This window comes from Phyllopteryx taeniolatus, chromosome 19 (genome assembly GCF_024500385.1).
Source record: "Phyllopteryx taeniolatus isolate TA_2022b chromosome 19, UOR_Ptae_1.2, whole genome shotgun sequence".
Classification (NCBI taxonomy): domain Eukaryota; kingdom Metazoa; phylum Chordata; class Actinopteri; order Syngnathiformes; family Syngnathidae; genus Phyllopteryx; species Phyllopteryx taeniolatus.
Window position 1 is genome coordinate 10,407,520 of NC_084520.1, and position 24,859 is coordinate 10,432,378.

The following is a 24,859-nucleotide window of genomic DNA, read 5'->3' on the forward strand; positions in this document are numbered from 1 at the left end:
CCGCTATCATGTTGCACATTAGAGAGAGAATTTGCACTTTAGCAACAAGCGTTTACTAATAAAAATGCAAACTTTATTGATTTATTTTTCTATTCTCTGATTGTAATTCTTTTTTTAACCATACAGTATTCCAATAGAAAGGTGTTAGCTAAACAATTGTATTGGTTTTGGCTCCACAGACCACATTCACAGAAGACAAACTCAACAATGAAAGAGCAACTTCCCGAAAAAAAAGAGAATCTTGCCCAGAAAACTCGATGAAGCTGAAACGCAAAGCACTCTTAGCTAAAAAACTGTTATATAAAAACAAAAAGAAAACAAAAAAAGGCAGGACACTTGAAGGACTTTTTTTTTGGTAAAATGTGCACAAGTGCAGTTACTCCTCCATCAGCACCCACACCTCCTCAGCTTTCATGTAGTACTGGTTAGCCGATCGCCCCTTCATGGCCTCCATGGCAGCTTCGGCCGCTTGTGTAAACAGGTCGCCTGCAGGGAGAGACAATGCGAGAGGTTAGTGGTGGGAAAAACAGTTGAAGGAAAAAATGCTGACATTATTTTTTTGGGCCAGGTAGCCCTGGCCTTGTGAGGCAAGTTTGAAATCTGAATCTTGCTTGACGGTATTGTTGTGACTTCACCTGCTTTCTGTAGGTCTGCCTCAAGATTGTAGCCCCCCGCCATGAACATCTCAGCCTCTCTGGCCAGCAGGAGGTAGCGAGGCTCGTCCTGTATGCCGTCGAACTCGCCGCCCTCGTCGTGCTCATCCATGTTCAACGCGCTGTCGTACCAGCGGATCGCCTCCTCCCAGTCCTGCTGTCTGTCGTGGTAAAAAAAAAAAAAAAAAAGGAAAAGTGAAAGCATTGAGGCCATGTCCACATTATAGAAACTTTTTGAACCACTGTATTCTAAAAATGTTGAAAAAGTTGACAGGCGGCGTTCTAAACACTGACTGTAAGGCTTTAAAATCTTCACACACCCCCAACAAAATAGAATTTCAGTGTGCTTTAATGCAGTTTTCCTAAAAAATATTTCCCAGGTATGTGTGACTATTGTTATACAAAACTATTATTTTGTTGAATGAATAGCAACAAGTGGATTATGCAGGTTAACAAGACCTCCTGCCATCTAGTGGAAGAGTAGTTAACTGTTCTGCATGTCACTATATGTCGTTGGCATAGATAAATGAATAAAAATACATTATTTGTAGTAAATGAATAATCATTTTCGTGAAAATTAAATGGGGAAAAAAAGGGAAATCCAATCTGAAGATCTCGGCACAGTGGTTGGGAATTACAGACCTTGACAACTGGCAGAGAATTTACTCCAGGGGGCAGTAATGACACATCTTCACACATTGAAGTAAAAGCCTCGCTCTACCTACCTGTCGGCTGGCAGATTAACTCCCGTGTCGAAAGCTCGGGCCACCGTGATCATTGAAGATCTGTCGCCGGCTTCGGCAGCCTGCAGCAGATACTTGAAGCCTTTCATCCTGTTTCCTGCGTTTTCCTGAAAGCGACACAACAACTTCACTGGTCAAATGAGTTCAGAAAGACCAGAGACAGGAGGAGGAAGCCGCACCTCCAGCTCCATGTTGGGCAGGATGTGGTGGGGCAGCTGTAGGCAGCACTGGCCCAAGGCCACAATGGCCTCCAGCTCGCCGCACTGGGCGGCTCGCTCCAGGTGAAACATGGCAGAGTCCTCGTCCCACTGCTCGTCCTTCTCGCAGAAGCGTCCCGCCTCGTGGTAGCGCACCATGGCCAGGTGTACCTGGACACCAGCAATGTTTAAGCTACAAAACTCAAACTTTCCTTCTGTTTAGTTTTTTTTCTAGGAAGGTGGCGGTTTTCATGACTAACTGGTGAGAGGAGTCTTGGCATAACCATGACACGTACATTGCCCAATAATATTAATTACATGACATGTACATTTCATGTATATGGCCATGGAGTTATTTTTTGGACTCTGTGGATTATTTCTAGGTGTGTTTTCTCACCTTTCCCAGGATGGACTGGCCGAGGCGCTTCTGGAACAGCGAGCTGAGTCGCTCCACCTCGGTGGCCACGCAGGACGGTCTGTGCACGTGAGAGCGAGACGAGTGGAAGAAGCTCCACTTCTCCTCTGTAAGCTGCATGGAAAAACACAAACACACACACAGGTTGATCAGCAACTTCTCTATTGTGTCAACATCAATGAAGCACACTCCCTCAGCAAGGCCGTACTGCTCTACTTGATCAACTTGAGGAGCGCAGGCCTGTTGGTTTGAATGGGGAAAAAAATAAAAAAAAAAATCACACGAGAGGCGGCCACAGAAGCACACAGAAAAATTAACGCACACATAAAGGCATGCACGGAAGAACACACAGAAACACTTGCACATGGAAGCCCACGTGGAAACATGCAAGTCGCACATCGAATTGCACATTGAAATACACAAACAAGGAAACACTCAGAATCACACAAACACACTCAAATGGGAACACACAAAGAAAAACACGCATACAGAAACACAAAATGCACAAAAAAAGCATACACACACGGGAAAAACACAGAAAAAAACAAACATGCACAAGAGGGGAAAAAAATGAACACACACGTGGAAAGAGGTAGATGGTTGGTTTGCCTTTGATTTTTCTATGTGTAGCAATTGAACCAAATCTCTCATGCTGCATGTACACCACATGGACAAAAGTCTTGGGACAGGCTTCTATTCATAAGACGTTTTTGGACATTTCATTAAAGCCCTTTTCTGCTTATAAATCCATGTTTGGATGAGTTTGCTGTGGAAGAATGTGAGCGCCCTGACCTCAACATGAATAACTTCCCGTAGGTGCAATGCTGAAGCAAAACTTTTGTCCGTATAGTGTATTTGGGCTCAAAGACACAATGCTGCACAGGCAGATGTCGTGCTTTTGGAGCCTCCATGCAACAGCAAAAATCACCCCTTGGTTTTCATCAGAGGCTGAACTTGGGTTCTCGGAGCCTCTCGGCGTAGCAACCAGCGCCCTCTAGTGCGGGAACACAAAGGACGGATGAATTGTGAGGGAAGTGGAGGACAAAGGAAGGAGAGGGAAAAGACGTCCCCGATGATGAACTGATTAAATGTGGCACACCGGCGTCTCGTATGTTGCTTTACCCGTCTGATACTGTCTTCGTCCGACTCAGAATAATGTCTTTGGTAGTGGTGGCGGGCCTACAGCATTTTGGGACAAGACATGCATCATAAAACAACTGTCGTGTGGAGAAAGGAGAGTGAAATACACAACAGTAGCAAGAGAAGCTAACAGGCACAGGCAGGAGGTACTAATGACTGTTTAAAAAATGCATTAAGAATACATAAAAACCTCTATATTGGTCACATTGGAGTGTTTACCCCGTCCGGGTGGTCGTTGGGGTCCCCCTCACTCCTCCTCTCGCTAGGGTAGCCGCTGTCCCCGCCGCTGTCCGACTCCTACGCGCACAAACCCACAAAATGTCACATTTTGTCAGCTCACTGGACTCCACCGTATGGGCTCAAAAGTTTCATTTCATACCCGGTGTTCCCTTGCGTTGTCCAGTCTTTCCTGTTCATACATACCAGTGAAGAATAAGCCTGTAAACATTTTTTAAAAATGTAACATTGATAGTTTAAAAGCCACTTTGGCTGTGTTGCATAAATACAAAATAAAATAACTGATTAAGCGACATGAGCTTCCAAGCGACATGAGCTTCCAAGCTACAATATTTTGCTGCGGGTGCCTGTACAACGCTACATGAGAAAATATCGTCAGAGGTGGAGGGGGAGCGGCGTTACTCTTTGAACCGCGCAGTTTTACAGCTAATTTTATTATGTTATAGCATTTTTAAATGTTACTTTATTACAGATTGTGGTTAGAGACATGTTTTGACAAAAGGGGATTTTTTCCCCCAAGAGAAAGCACTTGATTTTACATTACCTGTAAAGGAAAAACTATTTTCAGTATTCCCCCACTTATTCGAATTTACTACTGAGGAATTCAAAAAGCCTAAATTATATATTTTTTTTTCAGGGGCGGGGGGGACGGCTATCCTGCGTCACTTGCTGAAAAACTTGCCTATTCTCTGTTTTTAGGCTGTTTCTGATGCCCCCAAATCACTGTCTAATAGAAAAGTAGTGCTTTGGTGCTATCTTTGGAAGTTTTGCGCTATTTGTGGAATGGCTCAGTCCCACTAATACACTAATTTCTATTTCTACAGCAGTTATGCTCAGGTGAAGAATAGTACAAAAAAAATGTCAAAGCTTGTTTGGCATCAGGAGGTATGAAGAAAATTGCAGAAAGGGCAAGTTTTGAAGAATGTCATTGTGATTTACGATGAGCAGGGGGTGGGGGGTAGGGGTCGCTAAAAATGAGAAAATATTTTTTTGGGGTGAAATAACTATTGATTTAATATTAAGGTCATATCGACCAGCCCTAAGGGTTTTTCATGTCACACCAGACACTGGTGCTGACGTTATCTAATCATGCAGTGTTGTCGTGTGAAATGGCAAGATCATCACTGGCTTCTGTGTGAAAAGACCGCGTCTACTTAAATGGCTCATCTTTTCTCTGTGTGAAAGCGGTTTACGCTTTTCCCCAACTTTAGGAACTCCAGTGTCTCCAATTAACATACGCACCGACCGGAGACCTTCCCATGAACGCGGGCGCCACCAGTGGGGAGCAAGGCACCGAGTCCACGTCGCTCATGCTCTCGTCCGCTGACGACGTCTCAGATAGGCGGGACAGCAGCGGCGGCGCCCGGCTCCCGGACATGGTGCGAACGCGGGGGGAACCGCACTGCTCCTCGCAGCCCCTCAGCACCGTCTTCGCCGATTTCTATAGTGAGAGAGTAGGGAAACATCAGAAGGGGAGCTGGAGGGAGGTGGAAGGTGGAAGGTGTGGTCAGCGAGGGGAGATGGCCAACCAGAAGTTTGTTGGTGCAGTCCAGCTGCTGTCTCTCGGCCGGGGACAGGTCGAAAGGCGTCAGGCCCATACTCTTGCAGATCTTGTTGCACAGGTGGGAGTGGAAGAAGAGCGCCATGCCTCGCACGCCTGATGACACAAAGACTCCTGACTTGACTGTGAATGATGTCCTAAACATAAGAAGGGGAGATCCGTACCCAGATTCCCATCGCCGAAGTCGGTTCCCTTTTCCGTGTGAATCTGAGGGTCGGTGTAGAGGTCGCCTACACCCTGGATGTCCACCACGATCAGCTGGTGGCCCGAACGCTCAAAGCTGAAGTGACTGAATGCCTGATGGACCCAAGACAACAGATGACTATTCAGGATCTAAGAATTCCAATTCCCTCAGAAATTGTATGTAGTTGAAATGTTATAAAGTACAGGAGACATACATTACATCGGGAAAGCAACCACATTTTCTTTTGTTGCTGCCTTATTGCAGAATGGAATACATAATTTTTTTGTCCACCCCTGCTTTAGATAAATGCAAACTCAACTGTTCCAAAGTTTTCCATTAACCCCCAACTCACCTGTGGCGTTAGTCTGATGTTATCATCCCGCACAAAGCCCGAGTTGGAGTTGTACTTGATGTACTTGCCCTCGATGTAATGCTCCAAGTGGAAGAGCGGCTTTCCCGGCCTCTCGGTCATCTCCACCACGCACATCTGCATGATGTCCACCTGACCCACGTTGACGACCATTTCCAAACGTTAAGACTGGTCTTCTGTCTCAATGTGGAAATGCGATTGGGTCTAGTCTACCTGTTTGGGAGGCCGGTGGCGGTTGAACTCCTCACCCCAGAGTTTGGCCTCCATCTGCAGTCGGACGTCCTCGAAGTAGACGCTCTTGTCCACCGTCTCCATGTAGCGCTTGGAGACATAGTTGCAGGCCGACTTCCAGTTGTTGCTGTGCGAGAAGCTAGACAGCTTCTTCCTGCGAGCAAAGACCAGTTGAAAAGGGCTTCAGGAACAGGGAACTATTGCCAATTCACGATTCCCCATTCTCAAATGTTTCTGTCAGCCTCACTGTTTGCTGGAAAAAAAAATACAGGGGGCTACCCACCATCTGTCTAATATACAAGGTTCAAATTTGGAAACAATTGGGCAAAATCTCTAGGACAAATCCAGATTTGAAGCACCCGTGGAATGGGCTGGATTGGAGAAGCGACACTTGCACGTTAGGGCTCTTAACCTGAATGAGACGTTTGCTAGTCATTAAGCAAACGTTAGTAAGTAAACCCTGTAATGCTCGCTTCAAACCAAAATGGCTGACTTCCTGTGTGTTTTCGGGCATGGCTTCTACAGACTTTTATGTTGGTCAACTCATGATGGACACACTTACCAAATCTCATGCTTCTAAGTGAAACCGTCTTTCGGGGCTGACTTTTCGAATATGAGCATTTTAGTGCATAGTTCTTGACATAACGGCCATGTTTGGTTTTATGGTGTATAGAGAAGATCCCTAGCATCAATACTTGTATTGATTTACGGACAAAAGTCTAAATGCAAAACCCTTGAAGCCTTTCCCCATTTATGGAAGTGCTTAGAAAACTGGTTCACTAGAGCAAGACTCCACCACACACATTGGAACGCTTCAAGGAAATATTTCTACTTACGTTCTGAAACACTCCCTCATGGCTCCTCTCCCAAACGGCTGTGAGAGAGATAAAGATAGTCAGCCTTAAATAGAATTTACATTGCAATAGTGCCTATCAACGTGTTCCCCAACATAATAATACCTGTGCAGCCATCTTGATGTGGACCTGGTCTTGGGCCCACTCGCCTGTGATGGCATTATACCTGCAATGCATTCCGAATGTTTACTCCTCATATGCAAAAAGTCCTTTTTTAAATGTATTTATTTATTTTTATTTTTTTTACTAAATATAATGTACACAGGAAATTTAGGAGTGTTTTTTTTAAGCAGTTGCTGAAAATAGCTGACTATACTGAGAAGAGCGCAAATGCAATATTATTTTAAAGCAGTTATTGTATATGTCTGACTATAATGGAAAAGGTATGGATACACCATTTTTTTTAAATGCAGAAAATAGTTTCCTATAATGCAAAACAGCTGCAGTCAATATTAAAAAATAAAATAATAATAAAGCAGTTGCTGAAAACGTTTGAGTATAATGGAAAAAAAAAAACATTCAATACGTATTTATTATATTTTTGAAGCATATGCCAAAAATAGCTGAAAACAACAACGGAAAAAGCATGAATTCAATGTTACCATTTTCTTTTCTGTAAATGTCTGACTAACATGCAAAATGGTGTTTTCAATAATTAAAAAACGTTATGCAATAAAGAAGATGCTGAAAAACATCTTTTTAGCCTAGCTATCAACTAAACTAGTTTTAGTAGATTCTATCTTTCTGTTTATTTGTATTTATTTATTTTAACATTTTCTGCATCTTTATTGATTTTAACCTCTTATCATGTCCTCTTACTGATGTTAACTTTATCTGATTTTGTGAGATTTTTGTGAGCTTTTATTCTCTCAATCTTGTATAATTTTTTGAATTTCTAATTCTTCCTTTTATTTGTTTTATTTGTTTCCTTGTATTAAGTGGCATTTCCTACAAAGAGGTGATGAAGTAAGATAGTGCTTCCCTATTTCACTTCCTTGTTTGACTTATTTCTTCTCATTCTCTTACATTTTATTGCTCTGTGGGTGTGTAAATGCACATGTACAGGTGTGTGTATGTGTGTGTGTGTTTATGCTTAGAACGTGTTGTTGTATACCTGTTTAATTTTGTACAGCACTTTGTGCTACATTTCACTCATTCATTCATTTGCCGTACCGTTTGTCCTGTGCTACATTTCCCATGCATGAAAAGTGCTTTATAAACAAACTTTTGATTGATCGATTGATTTCCTTTTAACGTCACATGCTCGCACTAACATGTACTAACTCGCATCTTAAGTGCAGAAAAGAAAAATTGTGTTTTGTTTGGTTTCACCCGCCCGTCACAAATCAGTCGCCGGACCTCACTGCAGCACCATTTGTTATGCTCTCCATAAACACAACCCACTCCATTAAGTAAGTGAAACGCTGCATTATCTCTAAATTATTCTTTTATTATTCCGCCCCTCCCCCCTCCATGTATGCATACCACCTGGTTAGCGTGTCTGTTTGTCTTGGCCCCGATATGTGTGTGGAAGTTAGTGAACACTTTGCAGAGTGTAGGAGCGCAGCTCAACTCGACACACATTTAAAGTATTGTTTTTGGCCTACAAACCACATCGGGCTGAGAACACAATGTACTGTTTGGCTCCATGATACTAAAGTGAGCATAAAGAGGAGGAGGAGAGTAAAATTAGCACATGAATAACCGCCACTCCCTCCATTTCTCTCTCTCTCTCTCTCTCTCTCTCTCTCTCTCTCTCTCTCTCTCTCTCTCTGGAGCTTACATAAGAGATTCAATGTGAACAGAAAACTCAGCAAAATAAACCCCTCCTGCATTGTGCGTCTGCCAATGACGTTACGTGGCGCAATGTGTCTGAGAAGCCAGCGCTTAAGCTTTCAGGGTTTCTGCATCCAAATGCAACAGTCAGCAGGCAAACAGGCCCCTTTGAGCTGCTGTTTTTGTCCTAAAACTAGACCGCAGGTTCAATTGGACCAGGCTGAACTGGGTCTGACTCAGTGGCGCTAAATGTAAAGCGCTCAGCACTGAGGAAGTAAACAAGGTATTGATTGGAGCACACTCGTAACAACAATTATTATGAATTATAAAGCTACACAAAATTATTATCATGACTGTCATCAGGTATATGTGCAGCTCCAATTAAAGTTGGAACAACACTACTTTGGCGTTCACATGCCCAATTGCGAATCCATTTCCAAATTTTCCTCACTTCGTGTTTACATTGATTTGCACGTTAAGCGAACCTCTCCTAAGGATTTATCTTGCTACGTCTTTGTTTGATCCAAATCAATAGTTACATTTGGTCTGTTCATTTCCTGTTCACACGGTAAATATTAGTTGCAAGAATGTAAACAGGAAGCTCAGTGGAGCAATAGTACTTTTGCATTGACATTGTAAATTTGGTCCATTCATTTCCTGTTCACAGGGTAAAAAAAAAAAATATCCAAGGGTATCAAAATGAGTCACAACAAAACCACTTAAGATCGTTCTCTTCTCCTTTTGCTCACAAGAATGCAACCAGGAAGAAAGCACGGTAGGGGGATTAGTGATGGAGACAGCAATGCCGCAGTTAGACGCCATGCTAAACCGAAGACGCATTTGCTAAGTCAGCGATTTCACCTGTTTGCGCTTGTCTCTCTACCTGAAGTTACCTCAAACAAGATTCATCACGCCAGCTAACAATCGTACTACTATCTTACCGCCACAGATCATGCGCAACCATACCGTTGATTTGGATTTGAGGTTACTAGTGTGAAGCCAGCCTTTGATGTGATTTGAGTTTCGTTCACTTCAAAGGTGTCTGAACCAATTTGGAGTGTTCACATACGAGCCGAAAATGGCAACGAACCTGCAATCTGAGTTAGTTTGGACAACTGAAAAGGGCCCATTCTTAAAAGGAAAGAAAAACACACATTTTATCTTGTGGAAGAAACACTTCCCTTCAGATAGTCCAACTTTGTGGTCAATACAAGAGATAAGTACATGTGAACAAGATGATAAATGCCAACATCTAGACCAAGTCACTGACTGGAAGCACAAACACGTATAAATACAATGTTAAATGGATTCCCACCTGTAGCGCAAGCAGGGTTCGGTCTCTTTGTCCTCCAGGTGAAACTCGGCCCAGGGGTCCGGCATGGCTTTAGCCTTTATAATGGCGTTTTTCCATGTCTCCTGTTGCAACAAGCAGATTCAATTAGTTTTCAAAATTGAAATGACCTTCTTTGTTTGTTTTTCAGATGGAAAAATCGGGTGTACAGCAAGAGTGATTGAGTTCATTCAAAACACTGAAAATGCCATTGTTTTGATCAGAACATTAACTATTGCAGTCATTTATGTTGAGGATTTCAATTTGGACTAATGGAGTTCAATTGTTCATTTGTAAATTTGTGCACCAGATGGCACCATGTTTCCCCATTTAAAGCATGCAGCAAAAATTTGACTCATTACCAATTTCCACAACAGTGCCTCACTACTGATATGATAACTTCCTTTCGCGTCCAACTTCATAGGTCTTCTCAACTAATTCTACTAAAGGGTTAAAATACTTGATGTGTTAGGTTCAGATGGAAGTGGTTTTCAAAGACTGACTTGTTTAAAGTGGACAACAATATTATCATTTTGAGTGTTTGGGACAGATGAGGGTGGATAGTTAAGTGACAAAAATGTCCCATATAAAATAATTAAAAATTACATTTTTGATCCCCTCTTTTTTTTCCCCAATGTGAATTTCAATCTGGACTACTGGATTGTTTATTTATTTGTTTATTTTACATTTGTCCACCAGATGGCAATTATTCTTCTCCATTCAAAGCATGCAGCAAAAATGTCACTTGTTACTATTTTCAGCAAGGGTGCCTCAATACTGAAATGATACTCTGTCTTTCATATCCAACTTTGTCTTTTTTAATATACTAATTCTACTAATACAGGGTTTAAATTCATATTTTATATGTTTATTGAGGTAGATATGGTTTTAAAACACGGACTTGTTTAAGTAGGGAAAAAATTGCCAAAACGCTCATACTGTTCTTGTGTCTTTTGTATTAATCGACTTAATGAACTTGGAGACACACCAATGTAAAACAGGGGTGACTTGTTTGCAATAAAGCAGGAACCAAGTTGGATGACACGCCAAACACATCATGATTTCTCGTAGCCATCTGCGGTCATGTCTGATAATAACTTTCTTAGCGGGCGGGGTCATCCGTCATGTCAAGCAACTTAATCCTTTACCGCCCAGGGCAGCGTGCACTCCCTTGTATGCCACCGCTGCCACGTTTGCTTACTAACTAGCAAAGGTCTCGTTCAAGTTTAGAGCCCTAACGTGAAAGTATCGCTTCTCCGGCTCGCCAAACATTACCTACATGGAACCGCGAAAAGCTTAATGTGCACTTATGGACAACAACATTAGGTACGCATGCACATTCAAATTCAAATTCTTGAGAAACAAACAAACAAAACAAAAAGACAGTTATGCTACTGTCTTGTCTTGTCTTGTCTAATCTTGCTGCTTATGCTTCACATGCCCATCTCCGAACAGTTCATAGTACGCATAGCATAATGTATTCTGTTTATATATTATCCACAGTATAGTTTTTATATAAAATTTGTAGCATGCTTTTAACAAGAAAAAAACATTGACACAGTATTGTACTTTATAAAAACATGTTTTAATTATTTAATTTAATACTTAATAAAATTTTATAATCATTTAAATAAAAAACATAAAAAATAATTAAACAGAATGTAAAGAATTAAACAGTATATGCATCATGATTTCATGCTTCAATGCCCATTGACATTGTGCTGGTGTGTTCTTGGCCACCAGGAGACAGAATATTACTTACAAAATAAATACACAGAAGACCATCTCTTCTAAACTCAGTAAGCTGCAGTAATATAATTAGTCCATTTTCGGAGAGGAAAAAGAATATATGCCTGCGAGTGTTGTTATATTGTCTGTCTACATGTGCTGTTGCTGCACCATTTGTGTTCAAATATCAATTACTTCAAGGATTATATCTACTACTTTTTTCGTTAGCCCGGCTTTTGCGTTGTTTCTTAGCATTAAGGCAAACTTATGTTGTTTGGTTAAATACAAATAGAGTAATTCTCTGTGTTTTATGTTTAGTTTACAAATAAACTTCAACTTGTAGAGGCAATGAACAGCTGAAAGCAAGCACTTCTGCTTGTTGTACATATTTATACATATGTATACATATTTGTCACTCCACTGCTTATGTATAGACTACTGGTAAGTGTAAAGTACTGTATATAGTTTTTTTGCTACATACAACGCTGCTCCCTATTCTTGCTGCTGTTCATGTTCACTTCTGTGTATCATATTTGTTACAGCTCAATACATGGTGCAGATGTACCTCATGAAGTGTCTGCGTTCCAAAACAAATCATGCAAATGAATAGAATATAACAACATGAGAAAAGAGAAAAGTTGGAAAAAGGTTAAAGTTAAAGGAAAAAAAGGCATTACAAAACAGGTGAGGGAGGTGGTATAGATGTTCAGCAGTGAAGGGACGGTATAGTATAGTATATTAATTTAAATAGTATAACATACCCGTGCACTCTCAGACAAAACGTGGTACGAACCTTCCGGCAAATGCTCTGTTTGATTCTATGTGGGAAAAGGTGAAGAAAACGCACCACTTTTCTTTAGCACAGCACATAATGCAATAAGACAAACAATGATGTTTTGGCAAAGCTACAAAAAAAAATAAAAAATACATTGTGTTCCTAAAGTGACAAAAAAGGACCCATTGAAAATGTCATTTTTCATCCCAGCTTTATAATGGCATAAATTAATGCAATCCTTTATGTTAAAATCTTAATTTGGACTAGTGAATTTCAATTTCTTGTTTTTAAATTGGTCCACCAAATGGCGCTATTTTTCCCCATTCAAAGCATGCAGCAACGATGTCCCACTTTCTCACCTTGTACAAGAAGTCGGTCTTGGGAAGAGAGTCCGAAAGCGGGCGGTTGTTGACCACGTTCTGCATGTAGTGGCAGATCTCTCGGGTGGGGTCGTCCAGGATAGAGCAGATGAAGGCGTCGTCTTCCTCGCCGTCGTCATCGTCGGTGAGCGAGGACACCCGTTGCTTCGGCGCGCTCCTCTTGTCAGAGGGCCTGGTGCCGCTGCCTTCCTCCTCCATGCTGAACATCAGCTCGTCCTCCATTGAATCTACTAGTGTTCTAAAAAAAAAAAAAAGACAGAAGACAATAGTTAATATTACCAGGTGGTGGGGCATCCATCAATCTATTTTCTATAGCACTTAGGTTGGGAGTCGTGTTCTGGTTGCAAGTGAGCCGGGCGCCTATGCCACCTGACTTTGGGCAGGAGGCAAGGCACACCCTGGGCTAGTCACCAGCTAATTTCAGGGCACATATCAGCAAACAATCATTCACAGCTATGGACAATTTTTAAAGTCTTCCCCTGTGCTGCTGTGTTTTTTTTTTATTTTAGGATTCATATCTAACAACAGGAGCAGCTAGTTTAGCTGTTTAGCTGACTTAATATAAGAATTAATCTATCCATTTTCAACACCGCTTATCCTGTTTTAGGGTCGTGGAGCGCTGGAGCCTATCCCAGCTGACTTCGAGCGAAAGGCAGACTACACCCTGAACTGGTCGCTAGTCAGTCGCAGGGCAAATATTACGGTGGCCTGGAAGTGCAAAACAATATAACAAATTGTGAAACACTTTTATATTTCAGGAAACAAATTAACAAAAGCCGAAACACTTTTACAAAAGACGAAACAAATTACAAAAGACGAAACACCCGGAAAGGGAACGTCCCAGTACACAGACATTCCTAGAGAAATCCCATGCCCTTTCTCGGCAAGACCAGCCCCGCTTCAACATGATTGGCTCCTGCATCGCGGGAAGGGTAGGCTACGCAGATGGAACGATAATGTCCATCCCAAATAGCGATTGTATATATGGGCACCCTGAACAGCGAGCCTGCATAGGCGTTTGATTCTGTATGTACAATATATTGTACTTGATCACATTTCTTAAAGCATAAAAAGATAGATTAAGAGTTAAGGAAGACGCAGGTTGTTAAAGCGAGAGGATGCTGGTGAGAATTAAAGGGAAAGTGTGGATATTTGCAAGGAAGCTGCCGGCTCCATTCATTTGAACGTACCGAGCGAGGGATCTACCTTGCATACATTCTGGTCACAAGCTATGCTTTTTCATCAACAGGCATATTATACATTATGAATATAGTTTAGCAGAAATGCGATCAAATATAATATATTGTATATACAGTATCAAACGCCTATGCGGGTTCTCTGTTCAGGGCGCCCATATATACAATCGCTATTTGGGATGGACATGTCATTCCATCTGCGTAGCCAATCATGTTGAAGCGGGGCGGGTCTTGCCAAGAAAGGGCATGGGATTTCTAAGAATGTTTGTGAACTGGGACGTTCCCTTTCCGGGTGTTTCGTCTTTTGTAAATTGTTTCGTCTTTTGTAAAAGTGTTTTGGCTTTTGTTCATTTGTTTCCTGAAATGTAAAAGTGTTTTGGCTTTTGTTATATTGTTTTGCACTTCCAGGCCACCATAACATACAGACACAGACAACCATTCACACCGTCACTAAGCGGGAACTGAACCCACGGTGCTCACACCAAAAGCAGGCAAGTGTACCACTACACCATCAGTGACCTAGTATAAAGCATAAAAGTTGAAAAGTTAACTGCATCATACCGAGAGCTAATATTTTGGTCGCCTTCAATGGCCATGCGAGGGGTTAAAATATTTTAGGAACAACATTCCAGGGCACCGCAAACAAGGCTAGCGTTCATAAACATGGGAATTTATCATACATGAGCATTATTATCTTTGTAAAGGCGGAGGGACATTTTGTGTTGGATCTCAGTAGAAACCTCACACAGGAACCCGGCAGCCAAGATTCAAATCCAGAACCTCAATTATATCATTTATGAAAAAAGTTCCATTCACACAATCGGATTTCTTTTGTTTATTATTATTATTTGTCAATCAGAGCGTGCTACTTTTTCAACATTCAAAGCATGCAGCGAAAATGTCACACTTTCTCCCCAAACAAAGATTATAATAATCTATAATTATTAAAATTGCGATCTACTGCCGACGCAGAAGACATAAATAATCCACATGGCTCAACATTCAAATCAGATGTCAGATTTTGTATTAAGGGTTCAACAAGGCGCATTTAACGATCCAACTGATGCAAAGCAGTCAAAACTAGCGAGAAACAATTACCACAAGACCTTGCATCAAGAAATGCTGTTAGCTCACTTTATTAGTCAATTATTTAGCATTAATTAGCATTAGTTATCCTTAACACAACACAAAACCAAGCAAACCTACAATAGTTGTAGCTTCAAAGCATGCAGTAAAAAAAAATTACACTTGTTACTGTTTGCTACTGAAATAAAATTTATTTCTAATGTCATAGGTGTTTTCTATATGGGTACTAAATACAATAAAAATATAATTCATATTTGATATGTTTAGCTCAGGCTGATTAAAGCAGATATATTAACAGCACTATCGAAGGACTTCTCTTGTCCTCATTGGATAGTCAGGGGCCACATTTGACATGTGTTGGATCTCAGACGCCACACAGGAAGGCTGAAATAAGGACTCGAACATGAACCTCAGACGTGTAAACCACTTGTCACCGTGTACCATTCTGAACGTCAACTACGAGCAGATTTTCGGATGATTATGCATGTTTTGAAAAGTGTGCTATAGCTGGGACAAAAGTGGACCATGCTTGTCATTGATGCACTATATTCAATAGCAGCATAGTGCAAAGGGAATCCCTAGCCCCATAACGAGCATCAAGATTCAGCCATTAAAATATGATATGCATGCGTTAAACGAACCCACCAAACCTGTAGCTTGACACTTTGTGACAGGCGTGTAAACAAGCGCTCTCGTCTTCAGGCCAACTGCTTTTCTCTCGTGAGCAAGATTTAACGCGGTTTGACCGTACCGGATCGCTCCCCGCCTCTCCAGCGAGCCCTGCGGGTCCCGAGGCAAGCGATTTGATGGGGGAGTTGCTCGTGACGGTTGCACCAGCCGCCACACCGATGTGGACCGTCAGCACGTAACCTCGGTGTTCCGCGGCAGCCCCGCCCCGCACGGGCTGCCGCCTTTTCGGGCTGTCGGAAATATCAAAACAAACGCAACATGGCTCTGGAGGTCTTTGTTCAGAGACGAAAAAATAATAATAATTATCGAAGCAAAATAAACATTTGACATATTTTAGTGCTACTTTGATGCTTTTAAACAGCTACCATCACAGGAATTTATACATTATAATTCGGAAGAGGCTTGTGAATGTAGCGACTGATTCTGCGGAAATGCTCGCACTTGAACACTTGAAGGCCATTTGTGACAACCATTTGTGGTACTTTTACAACGTCTTTTCAAAGCCATTTTTAAAAACACCCCTGCAAAACTTTCGAAAAATAATCGTACACAAACGTCACGTCCTCCCTCGACATTGTCCGTCATTTTCCAGACTTCATTCGCGCTGCTGCTACATCAAATTTAGAATCTGTTTATTCGACACACACACACAAAACAAAACACAAAAAACGAAAAGTCACGGCTAGAATTTACTCTATTAATCACAATATAGATTGGGAACAATCACAATATAGATTGGGAACTAGGTTTTGTCCATACGCGGTGCTGCATTTGTTGCTGTGTTTGTATATTCAAAATCTCGCGAACGTATCTAACGGTAGCGTGGCCGAGTGGTCTAAGGCGCTGGATTTAGGCTCCAGTCATTTCGATGGCGTGGGTTCGAATCCCACCGCTGCCAGGATGGTTTTTACTTTTTTAATCATCCAATTTCAAATTTATTGTGGGGGAAACCAAACGCACGTTGGGTCGCTGCTAACATTCCCATATAACAGCGCTTCAACATTGCTTCATAGTCAATTGTTTATAATTTATCAATCAAGTGAAAAATTTAAATGTTAATTTTACTAACATTTTTTATTTGATTACTTACAACATACCAATTAACAAATGACTGAATTAAATAAATGGATACACATGAATACATTTTGACTATTTTTTTTTACAACGGCAAAGCTAACTTGGCAAATAAAATGTTTTATTTTAGTACAGCACTGCAAAACAATAACGAATGCTCTTTTTTGATTGTATTAGCTATCATTTATTAAACGATTATATAATCAAATAAGAATATATACAAATTGTATTTATACATTTTATTCATTTATCCCATTATGAATTGTTAATAAATTCTTTGTTAACTATAAATTTTTTTAAAAACATTAAAAAAAAAAAAAAAAAGTGTTTCACAAAACTAATCAGAAAATTATGGAATGTGATACATTAATAAAATAAAATTGATAAAGACAATTTAATTACCTAAATATTACAGAACCCTTGATAATGTAAATGGTTGGTGAACTGGATTAAAAAACGGAGCAGGTCTTACGTGCTATACACTTTCCCTGCCCTTGAATAATTTTGTGTCGTGGTAGGAATTAAGTTTACTAAACAAGTGTTCAAAAGTTTCTCCAGGTGTGCTTGTTTTTCAAAGAGATGTTCAAGATAAGACCCTTTGCAAACATTTTACAAGCCCCTTTGTTGTTTATTCACCAAGGATTGACGGGCGACAAACTGCAATTTTCGGATGGCCAGCTGTGTATCTTCGGCCGATATCCCCAAATGCCACACGGCTCTCACAGAATTGCCAAAATGACAGTACATGAGGACTTGTACCCCCTGGCCCAACGCGTCCTCCTCTCCATCCTCCACCCGGGCCATGCGGTCGCAGAACTCCGCGGGACTCAGGGCGGGTTCTCGAATTTGGAAGCGCAGGATGTTCGTCTCCACGGCCGCCATGTCGACGGCGAATAGAGGCGGCTCGCATTTTTGCAAGGCTGTTAAGATGGAAAACAAACAAGCTGTTATGACGGCCATGGATGGAAGATTGTGCGCTGTGACAAAAAGAAACCTTGAGCGAAGGTTCTCGCGTTGTCGTGATCTTCTTGTAGCCGCTTGACCATCTGCAGCAAAGATACTTTTCCCGCCGCCGCTACTATGCCGGCCTGCCGCATCCCACCGCCCAGAGCTTTACGGCACCTCACCGCACGCGATATGAAATCTCTGGGCCCAGCCAGCACGGTTCCCACCGGGGCACCCAGTCCCTATTGAACACACACGAAAAGGTTCAAGGAACCTTTTGGCCTTGCTACGAACATAGCAGTGAACTCAGCTCAACTAAGAGCAGCAGTTTTGCAGGTAGTGAAAAAGAGGCTTCATGCCGTTGAATGCCAATTCCAGTTGAGGTATACTGTCAAACTTCACATAAAAGAAAAAAAATTACACGTTGTATAGTTCAAACATGCACAACATTTTCTTAAAGTCCACTCGCTTAATGCTAACACACGATGGGAAACGCTTCAGACGGGCTAACGAATAGCATCAGCGTCGCGGTGTTATAACCGTTTAAACAACGGATATTTGAACACAAAAGGTGGAGCAACACATGTAGACAGATGATGTAACAATCGGCAAATATTCTTTATCCTCTGCGAAGAACAACTCATATTACAGCAGCTTACTGAGGAGCTGAAACTGGCTAAATGTACAGTATATCCATGTCTGTATTATACTGCCCCAGGTGGCCAAGGCGCACACACCAGAAGGAGCAGCACAAGTTCCATTGAATGGAAGCAAAAAATGGGGCAAAACTGTTTAATTTCTTCACATTTAATTTAATTATGTCATTACAATATGTTTTTACACATTACAATATTGTAGTGTTATTGTTCTAATTGAAAAACACATTACAACCCTTTTTGGGAGGTGTGTGGGGGGACTGGTGTGTTTTGTATCATCCCACCTTGGAGAGACACACGCTGACGGTGTGCGTGTGCTGCAGTATGTCCGCCGCCGACACCCCCAGGGCCACTGCCGCGTTCATCAGGCGCGCGCCGTCCATGTGCACCGACAGACCGTGTTTGTCGGCGAGAGCTCGCACCTTTGGACAGGAGAACGCAGAAGGAAGAGGATGTCATAACTGTACTGTCACACGCGGACATCCAAAACATAACTGCTAACAAAAACAGCAGAAAACATTTGGTGCCTCCACGATGTTGTGTGTCTATGTTCCAGGGAGCTATGCAACATTTTAGTACCATCCAATCTTTCTCATTTCTCTTGTTTTTTTTTTCAGACACGTCAAAGACTTAACTCTTGATCCCATTTGGACACTGCTGCTAACCAAAACAGCATCACCTACTGAGGCATGCCATCTCTCAGATTAAATAGCAAGGCAATTAATTAATTCTGCCCAGTTTACCTCGGTTTTCTCATCATTTTGATTGAAGACGCGATTGTTTGCACACGGACAGTCCATTGGTACACTACTGTTAACCAAAACAGCAGCACCTACCAAGGCACATAAACAGTCTATATGATGCACTAATAAGGTAATTTATCAATCCTGGGCATTCTTCCTCTGTTCATGCAGTTTTTGTTCATAAATACTATTGTTCACATATGAACAACCATTTGAATACTGTTGCTAACCAAAACAGCAGTATCTACAACCGCATTTCCACATAATAGTCCTATTTTTCCCCTCTGAACTCAAGTTTCAATTGTCATACATTCTAATTTACCAGCAACTGGATTAATATTATTCCCAAATTGCATGTAAGTAAAGGCCTCCCACCAATAGACGCCTCCCCCGTCTGCAGTTGAGTAAATAAACATCCACCCTGGCCATTATATGCGCTCACACACCTCCTGCAGGAAGGGCAGTGGCATGACGCGTCCTCCCTGTATGTTGTGCGTGTTCTCCACGCAGATGAGGCGCGAGCGGGGATAGTGAGGGTCCGGGTAGCCGTGGCGGATCTTGGACTCCAGCTGGTCCAGGTCCAAGGTGCCATTGGCGAGGGTATTGGCCGTGGTGGCGTGCACGCCCGCCAGCTGTGTCGACATCCACATTAAACAATGAAACATCAATGTATTTAAAAATACCCCAAAAAAAGTATAAAGTGCATCCCAAAACTACTGTCATTTAATCCATTTTGTTATGAGGCTGTAACACAACAACAACTTTCTGGATGCAGACTGTATACAGAAGTTTGCAGTTTGTATTTCACCTGCGCGCTGCCTCCCTGCTCATAGATGTGCAAATGGGATAGGTCGCCCACAATCATCTCATCGCCACGCTCCCTGCAGTGCACCATCACTATTGTGATCAATGGAAAACGGACATTTCCACCTTACTGAAAAAAAACAAAAATATTTCCGATAAAAGCGTCTCAAGTTACCTGCAATGAGGTTACTCATCGTTCCCGAAGGGACAAACAGCGCCGCCTCCATCCCAAACATGTCGGCTGCAATCTTCTGCAACTCTGCAACAGAGACGTGGCAAATACCCTTTTTAACAATGGCAATATAAAGGTACACATTGTATTAGATTGTACAAATACATTTAGGCGCCAGAAAAATAACCACAAGATCAAAGTCTTAGGGAGGGAACAGTGCAAAAGAAAACACACTTGACCTTGTTTTTTGGGGTTTAAAAAAAATAAAATAATAATAATTATGTTAATTTCAAAATTCAATAAATGGAAAATAATATTATTAAATAAAATCCCCCCAAAGTATTCAGGCTTATATTTAGCTTTTTTAAATACAATTTTAAAATCTAAAATTTTAATAATGATTGTTTTTTATTAAAAGATTAATACAGACCTGTTTTTTTTTTTACTTCTTCAAATTTCTTTAGAAATTAAATAAATCTAAAGCAACTGTATTTAATTAAAAAATTTAAAATAATTGATTTAGGCTCATAAGTTGTTTTTCATTTTTGTTACTTTTTTTAACTTGCTATACAAATTCAATACATCCATAATGATTTTATTAAAGAAAAGTAAAAATAAATTAAATCAGTTTCATACAGAGCAGTTTTTTGTATTTTTCAATTACATATTTTTTTATTAATTGTATTGAATTAAAAATATGACATTACTTTGCTATTATCTATTTGATTAAAAATATGTATACAAATTTATTAAAATAAAAAACAAATACATAACTAAATGAATTCAGGGTTATCATCTGCTTTAATTTTATTTAATCAAGAAACCTGATTTAATTGAATAAAAACTCAATAAACAGTTAATAAAATGAATCCAGGCTCCTATTTTGCTTAAATAATGATTGATTGCAGAATACAAGAGAGATTCGTGCACTAATACACTGTCCTGTGACTGCTAGTTGCTAACAAGTTAACAGGCTAACTAACTCGTTCTAGGAGGCTACCGTTCACTGTGGGGTCTTCGCCCATCACATCGTCCCCGACCTCAGCCTCGGCCATGGCCCGGCGCATCGCCGCTCCGGGTTTGGTCACCGTGTCACTGCGGAGGTCCACCACCCGGACATGAGACGCCCTGCCGGGCTCGGAGAGCCCGGAGCTCCCGCTGTTGTAGTAACTTCGCCTCCCGACATCTCGTCGAGCGAAGACCAGACCCCCAAAAAGAAACTTGGAGCAAAACGTTTTTAGGGACATCGTTGTTGCGTTGACGTCGATTCTGTTCAGTTTGTGATTGAACTTTGGATCGATTATATCGATAATCATTGACTTGCCTGCAAGCAGGACGGTTAATGGATGACCCAATAAGAATAGCTAGTCAACATTGCACAGCTCAATATCATCCACTAAGTGGCGCCACATACATATTTTAAATACAAAGCAAATATACACATTAACATTTATATGCTTTTACTACATAGCGTCACCATTATATATATATTATATCTTAGTCATATTATTTTATATCACACAGAATATTATATATTATTAATATATTTGTATAGGCGGCACGGTGAACGACTGGTTAGAGCGTCAGCCTCACAGTTCTGAGGACCCGGGTTCAATCCCCGGCCCCGCCTGTGTGGAGTTTGTATGTTCTCCCCGTGCCTGCGTGGGTTTTCTCCGGGCACTCCGGTTTCCTCCCACATCCCAAAAACATGCATGAATTGGAGACTCTAAATTGCCCGTAGGCATGACTGTGAGTGCGAATGGTTGTTTGTTCCTATGTGCCCTGCGATTGGCTGGCAACCAGTTCAGGGTGTACCCCGCCTCCTGCCCGATGACAGCTGGGATAGGCTCCACCACGCCCGCGGCCCTAGTGAGTAGAAGCAGCTCAGAAAATGGATGGATGGATGGATATATTTGTATACTAAATATAGTATTGTTAACATTTTAATATATTATTTGGCTATTACCATGTATACAAAGTATTATTTAAATATTTTTATATATAATACAGTGTAAAATGGAGTGCATTATTTACATACAAGTAATAATAATAATAAACAAGTAATACTGCATATTTTATAATGTATTATACTATAGGAATCCAAGGATTTGTGGAAAATGGATGGATGGATGTATTAATCATGAAGATTAAAATACATATGAAATTTTGTGTTGTAAATAAAATTGTATTTATTGTATAATAATCCATTCCTATGACATTGAGGATTAAAAGAAATAATGTATCCATCCATCCATCAATCCATTTTTTTTACCACTTATCCTCACTAGGGTCGCGGGCTGCCGGAGCCTATCCCAGCTATCGCCGGGGGTGAGGCGGGGTACACCCTGAAGTGGTCGCATGGCACATCGAAACAAACAACCATTCGCACTCACATCCACACCTACGGGCAATTTAGATTCCTCAATCAACCTACCACGCAGGTTTTTGGGACGTGGGAGGAAACCCGGAGTACCCGGAGAAAACCCACGCAGGCATGGGGAGAACATGCAAACTCCACACACCCCGGTCCCCAGAACTGTGAGGCAGATGTGCTAACCAGTCAACACCATGCCGCAGAAATAATATATGCATATAAAAAATAATGTTATAAATATATTTTAATGCATTAATGCATACATTATTATATTCAATTCGATTAGTTTCGAATCGAATTTGATTCGATTCAATTCGATTCATTTTCTGGATGCCAAATGTTGACATTAATAGAAGAAAAAAAACAAGGCACTCATTCTGCTTTATTTTGGCCTATTAACAACCGCTGTGTACGTAAATACACCTGTGTTCATGATGTCATGTTGCCAAAGTTAAATGGACCCCCCCAGTCCACCCTACCCTAACCGAACACCACCCAGATTCCTCAGGGCTGAGTGACAGACCTGTTCTGGGCACCACATTTGAACCACAGAAAGTACAGTTATCTGTTTCAAATGTAGGCAGTAAAAGTAAAACATCATCAGAAAAAAATACAATGAAAGACTCGCTGGCATTTCTTATATGTGTTTCAGGGCCTAAACAGTCACACAGAGAAAGACATCACTAGATAAAAACATTACTAACATTTTTGTCGGAGTTAAAATGTAGACTAATTGCATTACACAAGAGTAGCAGACATGGGAGAATGACCAACAACACACACAACACTCGCTGTGAGTGAGCGCCACACAAAGTCAGCATGATAACAAGTCAGCGACCAAATGTTAGCAAAACCTTTCAAATTTCAAATGTAAAACTTGAAATAAACAGCAATTCCAGCAGACGCGAGTCAATTTAACCACGCTTGACTCGGCCGGTTAGTTGACATGTCAACACGGAACGCGAAAGTGCTGCGTAGCGTAGACATAAAGAACGCAGACATCCGTAGACATCTATGGAGACCGAGCTGCCGCGGTCGGATGTGAGGTCGCTAGTTTGGGCGCTCAAATGTTGCGCCCCACTTTGGTCCTATCTATTGCATTGAAGAGGAGCTACTGCACATGTCAAACATTTAACGACAGTCAATGGGTAAAGATTTTTGCGCCCCAAAGCGGATGTGCGTCACGAAAACAGACAGCAGAGATGAATGAAACAACTTGAGTCATCAGTATGTATATACTATTTATCCTGCACATCTAAAAAAAGATACACAGTGGTGACTTTAGATATGAGTTTAATTCGTTCTGTGACCGCGCTCGTAACTCAAAACACTCCTATTTTAAATTAGCTGTACCCTTTGAAATGAATAGACATGCCATTCATCCATTCCAGCCCCGACCCCCCACCCCAAACACAAAAAAATACCCCAAAATCTTAGGGTTTTTTTTATGAGAAGAATAGCATTGTAATATTGTACTTTGTAAAATAAAGCATACAGTAATGACATAATACGATAGAATAAAAAAGAATGAAGGTTATTTTTGTCACACTTTGCATCAATTGAAACACCTAACCCTAACCCTTGTGCTGCTTGCCCAACTTGGCCACCTGGAAGGAGTATAAGACAGACAGACAGGAGTGTACATGGCCATCAGTACACGAGATTTCGCAGCTCCTCGCAGAGGATATAGAATATATTGTATGACCCTGTGTACTGCTATTGTACTGTTACTGTTGTTTATTGTCTAAACGTGTAGCTACATGACTTGTGTTCAAATATCAGTTGCTTAAAGTGTTATATATATGCATTACCTATCAAGTATCAGTGTTAGCATTTTGACAGTAAACTTCAACTGGGAGTGGCATTAAACAGCTTGCAGAGGTTTTGAATAATTGCTTAATATTTCCAAAGTGCGGCCTTTTGTCAAGTGAGTTGAGCTCACTGCCTTTATAAAGCGCTCGTATCTCAAGTTTGCGCTCGCAAGTCAAAGCAAAACATCGGCCGAATGACAGTTTGTATCTCGAAAAACTCCTAAGTCGGGTCACTCGTATCTCAAGGCACCACTGTCGAGACATATTTAAAAATATTGTTAATCTATTATAAATATTTATTTGTCTTCAAAAAAGGTAATAAAGTATGTTGACCACCATCAGTGGTGGGGCAACGCCCTAACGCCCTCTATTGACCGGCTGCCACTAACACACACACTCACACTCTTGTATGCTGCATGTGTCAAAATGTCAGCTGGCGTGGATCCATGAATCTGCTGGATCAAATTCCAGTCAAACACACACACACTTCCCACTCTTGTGTGATTATAATCACTTGATAAGACTGTGTGTGTGTGTGCGTGCGCACGCGTGCGTGTGTGTGTGTGCAGTGCCAGTAAGCATGCCTGCTTGTAATGTAATGGCCATCCAGCTGCGTGACTCTCACACACACGCGTCTTTGTGGCCAGCGTCTTCCATGGCACACAGAGAAAATATTGAATAAGGCAGAAATGAAGCAGGAGAAATATTGACTCCATTCTGGGAAGCAGCAGTGA

General features: G+C 41.2%; 2 protein-coding genes and 1 non-coding gene across 8 annotated transcripts; 1 reads left to right on the forward strand and 2 right to left on the reverse strand.

The window, feature by feature from the left end:
• Positions 1-51: 51 nt before the first annotated feature.
• On the reverse strand, positions 52-15,748 carry eef2k (eukaryotic elongation factor 2 kinase). 6 transcript variants are annotated; one of them, XM_061756085.1, is made up of 19 exons: positions 15,608-15,748; positions 12,554-12,812; positions 12,181-12,237; positions 9,677-9,777; positions 6,691-6,751; positions 6,568-6,605; positions 5,714-5,885; positions 5,483-5,632; positions 5,111-5,243; positions 4,915-5,042; positions 4,628-4,826; positions 3,528-3,586; positions 3,368-3,445; positions 3,131-3,187; positions 1,991-2,122; positions 1,576-1,764; positions 1,379-1,503; positions 636-814; positions 52-486 (listed from the first exon to the last, which is right to left on the reverse strand). In XM_061756085.1, the coding sequence occupies exons 2-19, from the start codon at positions 12,794-12,796 to the stop codon at positions 377-379; spliced, it is 2,211 nt and encodes a 736-aa protein (XP_061612069.1). In that variant the 5' UTR covers positions 12,797-12,812; positions 15,608-15,748; the 3' UTR covers positions 52-376. The 6 variants fall into 6 exon arrangements, with proteins under 6 accessions (XP_061612069.1, XP_061612068.1, XP_061612070.1 ...); XM_061756084.1 differs by having other exon boundaries at positions 15,502-15,642; XM_061756086.1 differs by having other exon boundaries at positions 15,507-15,640.
• A 614-nt stretch (positions 15,749-16,362) lies between these two features.
• trnal-uag (transfer RNA leucine (anticodon UAG)) lies at positions 16,363-16,444 on the forward strand. Its single transcript has one exon. It is a non-coding gene; the product is annotated as a tRNA-Leu (tRNA).
• A 779-nt stretch (positions 16,445-17,223) lies between these two features.
• On the reverse strand, positions 17,224-21,375 carry tha1 (threonine aldolase 1). The gene is made up of 7 exons (XM_061756094.1): positions 20,941-21,375; positions 19,944-20,027; positions 19,773-19,861; positions 19,411-19,596; positions 18,506-18,643; positions 17,615-17,807; positions 17,224-17,540 (listed from the first exon to the last, which is right to left on the reverse strand). The coding sequence occupies exons 1-7, from the start codon at positions 21,254-21,256 to the stop codon at positions 17,230-17,232; spliced, it is 1,317 nt and encodes a 438-aa protein (XP_061612078.1). The 5' UTR covers positions 21,257-21,375; the 3' UTR covers positions 17,224-17,229.
• Between the last annotated feature and the right edge of the window lie 3,484 nt (positions 21,376-24,859).